Source organism: Phyllobates terribilis, unplaced genomic scaffold (genome assembly GCF_046119375.1).
Source record: "Phyllobates terribilis strain yellow unplaced genomic scaffold, ASM4611937v1 Scaffold_2__4_contigs__length_985480577, whole genome shotgun sequence".
NCBI lineage: Eukaryota > Metazoa > Chordata > Amphibia > Anura > Dendrobatidae > Phyllobates > Phyllobates terribilis.
In genome coordinates, this window is record NW_027362762.1 from 316945673 (window position 1) to 316959144 (window position 13472).

Genomic DNA, 13472 nt, shown 5'->3' on the forward strand with positions numbered 1-13472 from the left:
ATATTTTTAGTCACCTTGTCCTCATTTTGGTGCATAGATGTTTGTAGTGCAGTGGCCGGTCTCCGATTCATGCTGGCTTTGGATCGGGCAGCATTAAAGTGAATCTGTCAGTAGGATCAACCCTCCTAAACTACCTATATGAGCATGTAGGTCATAGACAGATGAAAATATGTAAATGAGCTGTTAAGATCTATTGGCCTACTGATCTGCATGTGAATCTGCCTCCAGGGCTTATTTTAAATGAAAAGGGGCCATTACAAGTGTGAGACATGTAATAACTGATGCTTTGATCTCATGTTGACGCACCTCTCTACAGTGAGATCAGAACTAACACAGTACAGCAGACTATAATGAGAAAGCGTTCACTTCTGTTGTACTAACACATTGTATTGCAAGTGTCCTCTCATAGTGCTTCAACTTCCATTTCACAGGCAGCCAATATGGGGGGTGGAGGGGCAGTACAGCAGAGCTGACATCACTGCAAATATGTTTGCAATGAGACAAGGTTCAGCTCTGCTGTACTATCTATTTAAGCTCTGCTGTATTGTTGGTTATAATCGGACCCAGCTTTGCAGCAGAGCTGCCAGCACTAAGAGAGGACAAGTGCTGCTGCATTGTTTCTAATCAGACATTAATCATCACTACTACTGTTCACTTAGCTCTGCTGTACTGTGTTAGTTCTGATCTCACTGCAGATTAATGTGTGATTATGAGAGCAAAGTGTCAGTGATAACATTGGTAAGTCCCCCTTTCATTTAAAATAAACTCTGTAGGCAGATTCTCAGAGTCCGGCCTAGTTGTCAACAGCTTGTTAGCTTATGAGAAAAATGTGGATTTCTCTGGAGTAAGGTATCAGAGTGCAGATATAAAGGTATCATCTTTGGTTGATCCTACTGACATTCCCTTCAATTATATGGCAGGTAGCCTTCTAACTTCCTGCTGCCACCAGGGTAGATCATTACACTGAACTCCATAATAAAACGTTATTGCAAAATAATAATCGTTCTTATACAAGCCAATAAGAAATTTTCTGCATGGGCACTGGTGAGAGGCGGTAATATGCTTTGTTAGCTGCAGGGGATATAATTTGGATCTAGATATCCCAGCGATGGCTTACCATGAGACAATGGCATCCGGATGTGTTGAGCTGTTCTGCAAGAAAGCAAACATTAATTTTGTATCTTTTAATTGAACTGCTGTAAAGAATGAATGAGCACCAGAAATGCTGAGAAGTTTCTTTTCTCTTGGCAGCTCACGGAGCCAGTGGACAGTAGCGATCAGCATGGGAGTGTACTAAGGCTCAGCCAAGCAATGGGCAATATTACCATTGTTCAGAAAGGAGAGTGGGATCTAATCTCAGACGGTGATAAAGGTTTGTGCACATATTGGTAAAACGTGTGTCCAGAATATAGAGGAGGATTCAGGTAACATACAGCTATCCACGTGGGAATTATCTATATCATTGTTCTCTGAACAAGTGAGGGATGAAAAGAGCAATGTTAGGAATATGGCTGTTCTCCAGTTAACCATTCTTATTCTGTAGTTTTCATGCAGAATATAGTAAGGTCATGGCATTGTGGTTATTAATATTAGAATATGGAAAAGGTGTACTTGTCATTTCAATATCATCAATGGAAACATAAGCAGATTCCTTAGTGCTCCATGATGTACTATTACTTTGTAGAGCGTGTCTGGGTACTCAACACAGGGCAGATGCTGGCTATATTACAGAGCTGGCATATGCCTTTAATAGCAGTGACAGGCGCTGCCACCAAATGTTGCTGTTAACCTCTTTAGATGCTACTGTCCATCACTGACAGCGGCATTTAGGCGGTCAGTCATTGTGATCTAGCCCGAGCATTTCTTCACTGTAATGTGATCGTGGGGGAGCTGGTGGGTTGCTTTGACAGCCGGGGGTCTACTGAAGGTTCCTGTGCCTTTCATGTTATTTGTCCTATGGCATCCAACCACAAGCTGGCCTTTATAGGGGACTGTCAGTTTTGCTATGCACATCAATACTGTTGCATTGCTGAATAGAATACAAGTGATCAAACTATCGCACTGAAAAATAAAATGAGGAAAAACCTATATAAAATTTGAATCATCAAGACAAATTCTAATGCTGTAACTTTTGTATTTAAAGTGCTAGTGTGCAATCATGAAGGCAGCAGCCGACGCTGCGGAGGACAGGGCGATCTCTTAGCTGGTTCTCTTGGCGTCTTTGTACACTGGGCATTTCTTGCTGGACCAGAAAAAATAAATGGGTATGTTATGTCAAATCAAAGCTTGTAGTGTAATTTCCCTGTCTACAGAATTTCACAATTGACTGGCAAATATTTGCTTTACCATCTTTGCATTGATTTTAATTTGAGTTTTAGTCATTCCTAATTATCTGGAATCCATCATTTACCAACTTTAATGTAAGTTTACAGTACTAATATTTTGTACAAACTACTTAACCAGAATCAAGCAGTACTCACGGTAATGGATAACGGCCCCTTGTCGTCTTTCCTAGTGTAAGGGGTGAGCAAACAGTGTAGTCGCTGTGGCTCCTGCTTCATTCCCACGTGTGTCACATATAGATGCCGGTCATCTGAAGCGTGTATTTGGAATGTTAGGCTATGTTCATATGTTGCGTTTTTGATTCGTTTTTTCCGCAGGCAAAACCTGCGCTCTTGGCAGTAAATCCGCAACCTCAATAAAGCAGGTTTTGCTGCATTTTTTTTTACTGCGTTTTTATAAGGGTACATTTGTCTCTTGTGCATGCTGATAAAGTTTAGTACAGAAAAAATAACCTAATTCAACTTCATCGGGTTTTGGCACCAAAAATGCAGCAAAACCTGATACCTGCATTTTTGCACTACAAATTGCTTTCAATGGGTGAAACACAATGAAAGAAGTGACGCACTTTGCAAAAATGCAGTTCTTTGACAAAACAGTCAGGGAAAAAAAAACCTGATGTGTGCATGAGATTTCTGAAATCTCAGACTTTGCTAGAACTGTAAAACGTAGCTGAAAATTTGCATAAAAAAAGCATCAAACGCTGAAAAAATGCAATGTGTGAACATAGCCTTAGGGTATGTGCACACGATCAGATGTTACAGCATAGTGGATGGGCTTTATACAGATCCCATGTCCACTATGCATCTGCGGCACAGCCGCGTAAACTGACATGCGGCGCGTCTTTCCAGACTGCAGCATGTGAATTTCTCCGGCGGGTCCGCATGCGGGCTTTCCCCATAGACCTAATCTCTATGGGGAAAGCCTGCATGTGAGAAAAAATAAAAAAGGCTGGCGCTCATTTGCATAATGAGCGGAAGCTGGAGGTGGCTCCGGATGGTCTGCACATACCCTTAGAGGAAACAAACTCCTTGCAGATGTCTCACCCAGCAGAGTACAGTCAATTTTGACATAAAATGTGTCCATACAGAGGTGTAAATGAAGTCTGAAAATGATCGGGTAGAACAAACTACAAATCCTGGCATCCCTATAATGGCACTTTTATGAATATTTGTCAGATAAAGCGTTCACCCCACCAGACCTGTTTGTGCCATTTCCAGCTCCATGTACCCCTTAGTATCCTTTTTATACTACACTTGTTGTGAAATCATTTTATTTTACCCATTTCCCTAGTTATGCATTTCCAGACCTGTATGTTGAACAGATGTATTTTAACCCTTTGATTTCATTCTGTTGCAGTCAAAATCCTTTTGTGGTGGCAGCATTCGGAGCCTGTTCTCTTACAAGGCAGTGCAATCATCAAGCATTTCAGAAATATGGCCGTTCAATGACCACGACTGACATGATTTCGGAAGTTGGGACGGCTTTTAACAAGCTCTTTGAAACCTGATCCAGCTTGTTGTGAACAAGTGGTTGCTTTATGCATAGGACTGGCACTGGAATGCACAAAAGACACTTGTTCCTATGCAGTAGGGAAACCATGCAACACTATTTCCTGTAAGGAGGGGTTGGAGAAATTTCTATTGAAGACTCCAGATTTTTGTTTAACCCTTTACCAAAAAGAGAGCACTGAATTGAAGGAAGTGCACATTCACGATGACTGGATTTTCTTCCCATCACCTCTGAACACTAGGATATACAGTTACTATGGGTGCTCTGATAATGAACTTAATAGAAAGAAATAAAAGGCATTAAAGGGGTTGTACATGAGATTAACATTGATGAACTGGCCTTAAAATAGGTTATCAATGTCTGATTAGTGGGGGTGCGACACCCACTAAGCAGCTGGTGCCGGTGGACATCGGAACTGCTCAGTTGCGGAGCTGTGCAGCTCTGTTAACTGTATAGTGGCTGCAGCTGGGTACTGTATCACCTAATTCAAATCAGTAGGGGGCGGATGTGCAAGACCTGGTCGTTGGCACTATACAGTTGAAGTTGTGCTGTGCTGCTCCGCAACTGGCATCAGGAACAGCTGATTGGCGGTGGTGCCAGGTGTCCCACACCCACCGATCAGACATTGATGACCTATCCAAAGGACATGCCATCAATAGTAAAGTCCTGGACAACCTCTTTAATTGTAGCTGATCGCTGTCTAGTGACTCCCACTTGCCCATGGTGATAAGTGCCTGCAATTAGGTTTCATTTGTCTCCACTTTGTAATGAGTTCCTTGAAATGTTGTCAGAGCTTCTAATGCATTGTTCTAAATATACATAGTTTGTATGCAATTTTAGAAAATCTTTACAGGAAAGTAAAATAATTTACCCAGTGAAAAGCTCTATTGTCTTTAAATTTGGTGATTTTTACTTATGTACAAGACCTACAGTTCTAAGTTACAGTTGTTTCAAATGAAAGTAAAATAAATATTGTCATTTTGGATTTTCTTTAAATAGAATCTATTAGCTTACTGTAAAGACTCGACAGCGAGAACAATAGCTGCCTATATGCACGGAATGATCTATTAGGCCTCGTTCAGTATTTGGTCAGTATTTTACATCAGTATTTGTAAGCCCAAAGGAGTGGAACAGTCAAAAGAAAAGTATAATAGAAACACGTCACCACTTCTGTAGTTATCACCCACTCCTGGTTTTGGTTTACAGATCCTGAACGTGGCTTTACTGATAGCACAGCATGCATCTGAAGAGCGATCTGTCTGTGTAATCAGACTATTAAAGACCACCATGTTGCTGATCAGTGGTCATTTCACACTGCATCGCGCAATGGAACAAAGCTGTTCAATTCTACTTTATCCATGACAGTGGGTTTCTTGTGGGATTTTTCACACTCCAGGATAATCTTAATCTGTAGATTGAAGTTTGAGGAGAGGCCACTGACATTGCTCTTTGCTTCAGACAGACTAGGGGTAAAAGTCTACAAGGCTTATCTAGAGCTGTGACAAAATGTTTCAAAGACCAACTTCATATGCAGTAATGTCACTAGCACTTTCCAGGGGTCCACCGGTGGTTCCCTCTTGATATTCCTCCCCACATAGTCTGGTCTGCCATGACCAGTAATAACTTATCTGTGGGAACCTTCCTTAAATTGTCTTGGAGACCCATATGGATCGCCACCTGTTCATAAATTTTGAGTCCTATGTTTTTTGTTTTGTTTTTCTGACTTGAGCCAAAAGATACTAATTGGTACCTTTCACAATATTGCTGGCCTGGTGCCAAAATCATTTTTATACTTGTAGAGACACACAAATACCATTTAAGCCACAAAAAAGGAAAAATCAGATACTGATATTTTGCATTTGTAGACTTAGGATGTTGTTGCATCTTTAGTATTTAAAAAAAATCGTTAAGGCCATGAAAACAGATACTTGTGTGTGTGTTTGTTTTTTTTAAATGATCAAGACCTCCTTGTTTTGGTTGATCATCCATGTAAATTATATTTAATATTAGATAAAAAGAATAATATTGCTAGCTGATTATCATTTTTTTTTAAGTTAATATGCAGAGTAAAAAGAAAAGTGACTGTAACCTAATTCTTTAATTGTACGAGAAGTTAAAGCGGTTGTCTGGGTTGCAGACTTTCTTCTTGCTCTTAGACCTCACTAGACTGGCCCACTTCACCAGTGGTCCAAGCCCTTGAAGAATGCTGCTTATAGTATTTTTATATTGTATCCTGAACTCTGTGCAACATTGAAGGGGTTGTCCACTACTTGGACAACCCCTTCTTGATCTAAATGTTTGGCCCCGATTAAAATAAAATAGCTTATCCTCTCCTCCCGTGTTGGCGCCGTCCCAGCAGTGTCTGCACTCGCTCTCCTCTGGTCTCCCCTGCTGTTGTCACATGTGATGCTGGCGTCACTGTCACCGCCTTCGGGCAAATTGAACATGAAGAGGAAGTCCGGGCTGCGACTGATCTCTGACTTCATGCTCAATTCGACAGGAGGAGGGGACAGTGACGCCAGCGCTGATTGGGTGCCGGCATCACATGTCACAACAGCACGGGAGCCCCGGGGAGAGCGAGTGCCGACAACTTCTTTAAAATAAGTACATTATGTTACTTAACCAGAGTATGCTGACAATAGAAAAATGCCTGTGCCGCTTATAATTCCCTCTGTGAAAATCACCTTCCAAACGCTACACCAATAACTAGGTGACGAATCACAATTTGATAAGCACAGCTATATGGCAAACCTCCCACTGCTCAACAATGGAGCAGCAATCGGCAGTTATCACCCGAGGAAACTAAGCGGGCAGAGAACATGACTGCTCCTAAGGCAACCAATAGAGCTGTGTCTGGAGCAGGTGTACTCAGATGTGTATATAACTAAGGGCTCATTCAAACATCCGTATTTATTTTTATTTTTTTACATACAAGGAAAACTGTTCTAGCATCATTTAGTTTTTCTGGGTTGAAAAAAAAAAGTTTCTCTATCTAACAGTCCATGAAAAGCAGACAGTAGTCAGATGGGGTCTGAGTGCTGACTGATTTATCTTTTCTCAGACCACAAAGACTGCCATTGCCGATTTTGATCCAACACTCAAATCCATATCAGACCGGTCTTCTCTATTTTGCGTGGACCACCTAGTCTGCAAAAAAAAAAAAATCAGACCTGTGAACAACCCCATAGACTACACTATTGGGGTTGGGAAAAAGTGGTGTTCATATGGGGACCAAATTTTAAAATACTAGACTAGATGCACAATAATTGTTAAAGGGAATCTGTGATCAAGTTTCCCCTTTCAAATTCAGGGTCCCGGCATTTTTATGCAAAGAACTTGTGCTTTATAGCAATCTGTCTATTGCATGTACAGTGGCTTGTGAAAATATTCACCCCCCCCCCACCCCACCGTTGGCTTTTTGCCTATTTTGTTGCATTACAAACTGTGTTCAAAGCGCACCTGTCAGCAGGATTGTGCTCAGTAAACTACTTACACTGTCTAGTGGGCGACCTTACACTGATTCAAATGATACCTTGGTTGATGAAATCAGTCCTGTGGTTCTTGTGTAATCTTTACTTTCAGTTTGGAGATAATGATATGCTCGTGCTTTGGGACGGCCTGTGCGGTGGGCTCTATCTGCTGCTCTGCTTACATATTCGTCTGTATGCTCTTATGACAGCTCACTGTGCCTTCACTGACCTGCCTCCTATTTTACATAATGCATCTAGTAGTGCGGGACTAGGTAAAATAGGAGACAGGTCAGAGAACGATCAGTGACCTGTCATAAGAGCATACAGATGAATATATAAGCAGAGCACCAGATAGAGCGCCGCCCTGAAGCACGAGCATATCATTATCTCCAAAGTGAACGTAAAGATTATACAAGAACCACAGGACAGATTTCATCAACCAAGGTATCATTTTAATGTCACCCACCTGTCAGTGTATGCCCAATCCTGCTGACAGGTGCGCTTTAAATATTTTTGTAATGCAATTTGTATGTGATGCATCAGCACTAAATAGTCTAAGTTGGTAAAGTGAGAAATATAGGCATAAATTTAATTTATGTGCATATGTATTCACCCTATTTGCTAAGAAGCCCCTACAATTTTTGGTGCAAGCAATTACCTTCATAAGTTACATGCTTAGAGGCAAGAAGTCCACCTGTGTGGAATCTAAGTGTCATAGGGTCTGTCAGTATATACACACCTTTTCTGAAAGGCCACAGTGGTACAACTAACCAAACAACATCATGAAGGCCAAAGAGATCTCCAAACAAGTCAGGGACAAAGTTGTTGAAGTACAAGTCAGGGTTGGGTTATAAAAAAAACAAACAAAAAACAACTCCATCTCTGATGCTTCCCCGGAGCACCATCAAATCCATTTTCATCAAGAATGGTACCACAACAAGCTGGCCAATAGAGGGTTGCCCACCAAAACTCTCAGCCCAGGCAAGGAGGGCACTAATCAGAGAGGCAGCACGGAGACCAACGGCAACCCTCAAAGAGTTGCAGAGTTCCCAAGCAGAGACTGCAGAATCTGTCCATATGACCACTATAAGCCGTGCAATCCATAAAGATGGCCTTTATGGAAGAATGGGCAGAAAAGACATGTGGGAGACAGCCCAAATGTATGAAGGAAGAAGCGGTAGTCAGATAAGACCAAAATTGAACTTTTTGGCCACCAAGCTAAATGCTATGTATGGCGCCAAACCAACACAGCTCATCACCCCAAGATCACCATCCCCACAGTGAAACGAGGTGGCAGCATCATGCAATGGGGATGTTTTACAGCAGCAGGGACAGGGAAAATGGTCCGAGTCGAGGGGAAGATGGATGGCGTGAAATACAAGGATATTTTTGAGCAAAAGCTGTTTGTCAGTGATTTGAGACTGTTCACCTTTCAACAAGACAATGACCTAGAACAACACTTGAGTGGTTTAAGAGGAAAAGTGTTTTGGAGTGGCCTAGTCAAAGCCCAGACCTTAATCCAATTGAGAATCTGTGGTCAGACTTGAAGATTGCTGTTCACCAGTGGAAACCATCTAACCTGAAGGAGCTGGATCAGGTTTGTCCTGAGGAATGAGCAAAAATCCCAGTGGCAAGATGTGGAAAGCTCATAGAGACTTATCCAAAGCGACTTGCAGCTGTAATTGCTGCAAAAGGAGACTCTACTAAGTGCTGACTTTAGGGGTCACACACACTGAAGTTTTCAGTTATTTTGTCCTATTTGTCGTTTGCTTCACAATAAAAAGAAAACCAAATGTCCACAATTGTAGGCATGTTGTTTACATGAACTGATGCAAACTCTTGGAAAAAAAAATAGTAAGATTCCAGATTGTGAGGAAGCAAAACACGAAAAATGCCAATACTTTCGCAAGCCACTGTTCACAGCCAGATATACAGGTGCATCTCACTAAATTAGAATATCACCAAAAAGGTAATTTATTTCAATTCTTCAATACAAAAAGTCATTACAAACAGAGTGATCTATTTCAAGTGTTTATTTCTGTTAATGTTGATGATTATGTCTTACAGCCAATGAAAACACAAAAGTCATTATCTCAGTAAATTAGAATACTTTATAACAGCTTGAAAAATGTTTTTCAAATCCGAAATGTTGTCCTACTGAAATGTATGTTCAATAAATGCACTCAATACTTGGTCGTGGCTCTTTTTGCATCAATTACTGCATCAATGCGGCGTGGCATGGAGGCGATCAGCCTGTGGCACTGCTGAGGTGTTATGGAAGCCTAGGTTGCTTTGATATCAGCCTTCAGCTCGTCTGCATTGTTGGGTCTGGTGTCTCTCATCTTCCTCTTGACAATACCCATAGATTCTCTATGGCGTTAAGGTCAGGCGAGTTTGCTGGCCAATCAAGCACAGTGATACTGTTGTTTTTAAACCAGGTATTGGTACTTTTGTCAGTGTGGACAGGTGCCAAGTCCTGCGGGAGAATGAAATTTCCATCTCCAAAAAGCTTGTCGGCAGAGGGAAGCATGAAGTGCTCTAAAATTTCCTGGTAGACGGCTGCGCTGACTTTGATCTTGATAAAACACAGTGGACCTACACCAGCAGATGACATGGCTCCCCAAACCATCACTGATTGTGGAAACTTCACACTAGATCTCAAGCAGCTTGGATTGTGGCCTCTACACTCTTCCTCCAAACTCTGGGACCTTGTGGAGTGTGTCAATGACTGCCTTCTGGACATTTATCAAGTGAGCAGTCTTCCCCATGATTGTGGAGCCTACTGAAACAGACTAAGGGACCTTTTAAATGCTTAGGAAGCCTTTGCAAGTGTTTTTTTGTTAATTATTCTAATTTACTGAGATAATGACTTTTGTGTTTTCATTGGCTGTAAGCCATAATCATCAACATTAACAGAAATAAACACTTGAAATAGATCACTCTGTTTGTAATGACTCTATATAATGAGTTTCACTTTTTGTATTGAAGAACTGAAATAAATTAACTTTTTGATGATATTTTTATTTAGTGAGATGCACCTGTACCTTACAAGAAAAAAACTGAGGAACTTCCAGGCATATGCTAATGACCACGGACTGTTATTAGAAAGGGTTGTGAGACTGCTCATGACTCTCCTCTGCTTTTGATGTGGATGACATCCCCTACTTCATCCTCAAACCTGTGCAAATCTTGCGCTAGCACCATTAATAAGGCCAGTGCATGCACAGAACAGGATTGATTATTTTTCCCTGAAAAGGGGCAAATCAAATTGTATATGTTTTCTAATCAGCGGGCAACATAGTGGCTGGGGACAACATTAGCAGGCTCACATAGGATGCTGAGCCCATGGCCAGGCTGGCATAAGGGAAATTGAATGAAAAAATAACAGTGGTGTTGGTCTTCCCTTTAATGATTGGAGAAATTTATAATAACTATTACAAAAGGAAAAGTAGAATGCTGCTTATTTTCTAAAGTTTCCGGTATTAGTTGATTTGGGAAACTGCTTTTCTTTTGCACTAGTTTTGATATACTTGTTGTTATATATCTATATAAACATACATGCCTATACAATTATACCATCCCAGAACTATATTTCATTAGAAAAGAAATAAGTTAATTATGGTTTATAATGACAAAATCTAGACAAATAGCATTGCTTAGTTATGAAATATAACATGTATTCTGAAAAAAAATATAATTTTAATGTGACATAAATGGCAGCATATAAGAAATAATCTCTCTATTCCGGGTTTTCCTTTTTGTTCTGCAGCTCCCATGTAGAAATGGTCCCTCTGTCCTGAAAAATATGAAATAATCCAATGACGGGACATCTACAACTGGCATGGAGGTTGGAAGTAACAAGATATTGCTTTATTAGCTCTTAATAAAAATGAGGCAACTGTAATGAGCAGCAATAGCAATTTACCTTAATGGTAACACCAAGCCCGGCTAAATTCAGGCGTACTCCATCACAGGCCCTCATTAGAGGCTCCCTGTCTTTAATCATCCGCTTCCTCCTCTCCTTCTGCTGCCCCCTTTCTTCCTTAGACTCCCGCAAGTCTTCCATGGTCTCCTCGGTTACTAGAGCGTAATTACGAACTTTACTTCTGAAGTCTACAATCTCATCAACCACGTTTATTAGAAGTGCAGGATTTTTCTCTTCCACTGCAACCTATGTAGAGACGAGCAAGACAAAAGAAACACCCGTCGTTACTATGCAATCCAATTATGAGGAAGCGACTGGCGCCAGTCTTCTGGTGGAAAAAAGTTGCAAATTTTGCTGCATGTGATCTTACGACCTTTTTTTGTGCCACTTTTACCACTTAAAAAAAAATGTGTGCAGCATTTGCGGGAGGCCAGGCTTTTATCTCTGACAAATTTACTATCGTTTACACTAGAAATTGACAGACATATCTATAACATCCCATATACATGGATTTCCTTTTCTGGTGCATAGACTGGCAAAGATTGGACAAATATATTAAAAGGCCTTTGTCACCTGAGAGATTTGTCACATTTTACTCCAGTGCTCTTTTAGGCCTCATTTACACATACATGAAAAAATGGCAGTGTTATCACTGTTGTGCATCAGTGTACAGTCTCTGTGTCCATTTTTATAATCAGTGTATGATCCGTGTGTCTGTTTTTACCATCAGTGTGTCATCAGTGTATGGTCTGTGTGTCCGTATTTACCATCAGTGTAAGGTCTGTGTGTCCATTTTTACCATCAGTGTATTGTCCGTTTTTACCATCAGTGTCACCAGTGTATGGTCAGTGTGTCCGCTTTTACCATCAGTGTGTCACCAATGTATGGTCGGTGTGTCCGTTTTTACCATCAGTGTCATCAGTGTATGGTTGGTGTGTCTGTTTTTACCATCAGTGTCACCAGTGTATGGTCGTGTGTCCGTTTTTACCATCAGTGTATGGTCGATGTGTCCGTTTTTACCATCAGTGTATGGTCAGTGTGTCTGTTTTTACCATCAGTGTAAGGTCGGTGTGTCTGTTTTTACCATCAGTGTATGGTCGGTGTGTCCGTTTTTACCATCAGTGTATGGTCAGTGTGTCCGTTTTTACCATCAGTGTATGGTCAGTGTGTCCGTTTTTACCATCAGTGTATGGTCAGTGTGTCTGTTTTTACCATCAGTGTATGGTCGGTGTGTCTGTTTTTACCATCAGTGTATGGTCGGTGTGTCTGTTTTTACCATCAGTGTAAGGTCGGTGTGTCTGTTTTTACCATCAGTGTAAGGTCGGTGTGTCCGTTTTTACCATCAGTGTCACCAGTGTATGGTCGAAATGTCCGTTTTTACCATCAGTGTCACCAGTGTATGGTCGGTGTGTCCGTTTTTACCATCAGTGTCTCATCAGTGTATGGTCGGTGTGTCCTTTTTTACTATCAGTGTCACCAGTGTATGGTCGGTGTGTCCGTTTTTACCATCAGTGTCACCAGTGTATGGTAGGTGTGTCCATTTTTACCATCAGTGTCACCTGTGTATGGTCGGTGTGTCCGTTTTTACCATCAGTGTGGTCATCAGTCTACGGTCTGTGTGTCCGTTTTTATCATCCGTGTCACCAGTGTATGGTCGGTTTGTCCATTTTTACCATCAGTGTCACCAGTGTATGGTCGGTGTGTCCGTTTTTACCATCAGTGTCACCAGTGTATGGTAGGTGTTTCCATTTTTACCATCAGTGTCACCTGTGTATGGTCGGTGTGTCCGTTTTTACCATCAGTGTGGTCATCGGTCTACGGTCTGTGTGTCCGTTTTTACCATCAGTGTATGTTCTGTGTGTCCGCTTTTACCATCCATGAGTCATCCGTGATTGAGAGTGAAGTACAGCTAAGGCGGCACTCATGGCATGGCAGCTGAGAGTGAAACCTTCCATATGGCCAGTCATGGTAGTATTGTCTGTATCATCACTACATCCTAAACCAAAGACCCTCAATAATATATTTGAGCACTGACTATATAACAGACATACACATGTGGTCAAAATTGTTGGTACCCCTCATTTAATGAAAGAAAAACCCACAATGGTCACAGAAATAACTTGAATCTGACAAAAGTAATAATAAATTAAAAATCTATGAAAATGAACAAATGAAAGTCAGACATTGCTTTTCAACCCTGCTTCCACAGAATTTTTTTTAAAAAT

The 13472-nt window shown here is 41.1% G+C and overlaps 2 protein-coding genes across 4 annotated transcripts in view; one reads left to right on the forward strand and one right to left on the reverse strand.

The window, feature by feature from the left end:
* The window catches only part of NAXD (NAD(P)HX dehydratase), a 43692-nt gene extending 39536 nt beyond the window's left edge, over window positions 1–4156 (forward strand). For all 3 annotated transcript variants that reach the window (XM_073664338.1, XM_073664334.1, XM_073664330.1), the window contains 3 exons: window positions 1252–1372; window positions 2144–2264; window positions 3700–4156. In XM_073664338.1, the coding sequence (XP_073520439.1) occupies window positions 1252–1372; window positions 2144–2264; window positions 3700–3850 (393 nt within the window). In that variant the 3' untranslated portion in view covers window positions 3851–4156. The remainder of the gene's footprint in view (window positions 1–1251; window positions 1373–2143; window positions 2265–3699) is intronic.
* A 6273-nt stretch (window positions 4157–10429) lies between these two features.
* CARS2 (cysteinyl-tRNA synthetase 2, mitochondrial) overlaps window positions 10430–13472 on the reverse strand; it is an 84253-nt gene continuing 81210 nt past the window's right edge. The window contains exons 14-15 of the mRNA XM_073664364.1: window positions 11248–11493; window positions 10430–11118 (exon numbers count right to left, since the gene is read on the reverse strand). Coding sequence (XP_073520465.1) covers window positions 11062–11118; window positions 11248–11493 — 303 coding nt within the window. The 3' untranslated portion in view covers window positions 10430–11061. The remainder of the gene's footprint in view (window positions 11119–11247; window positions 11494–13472) is intronic.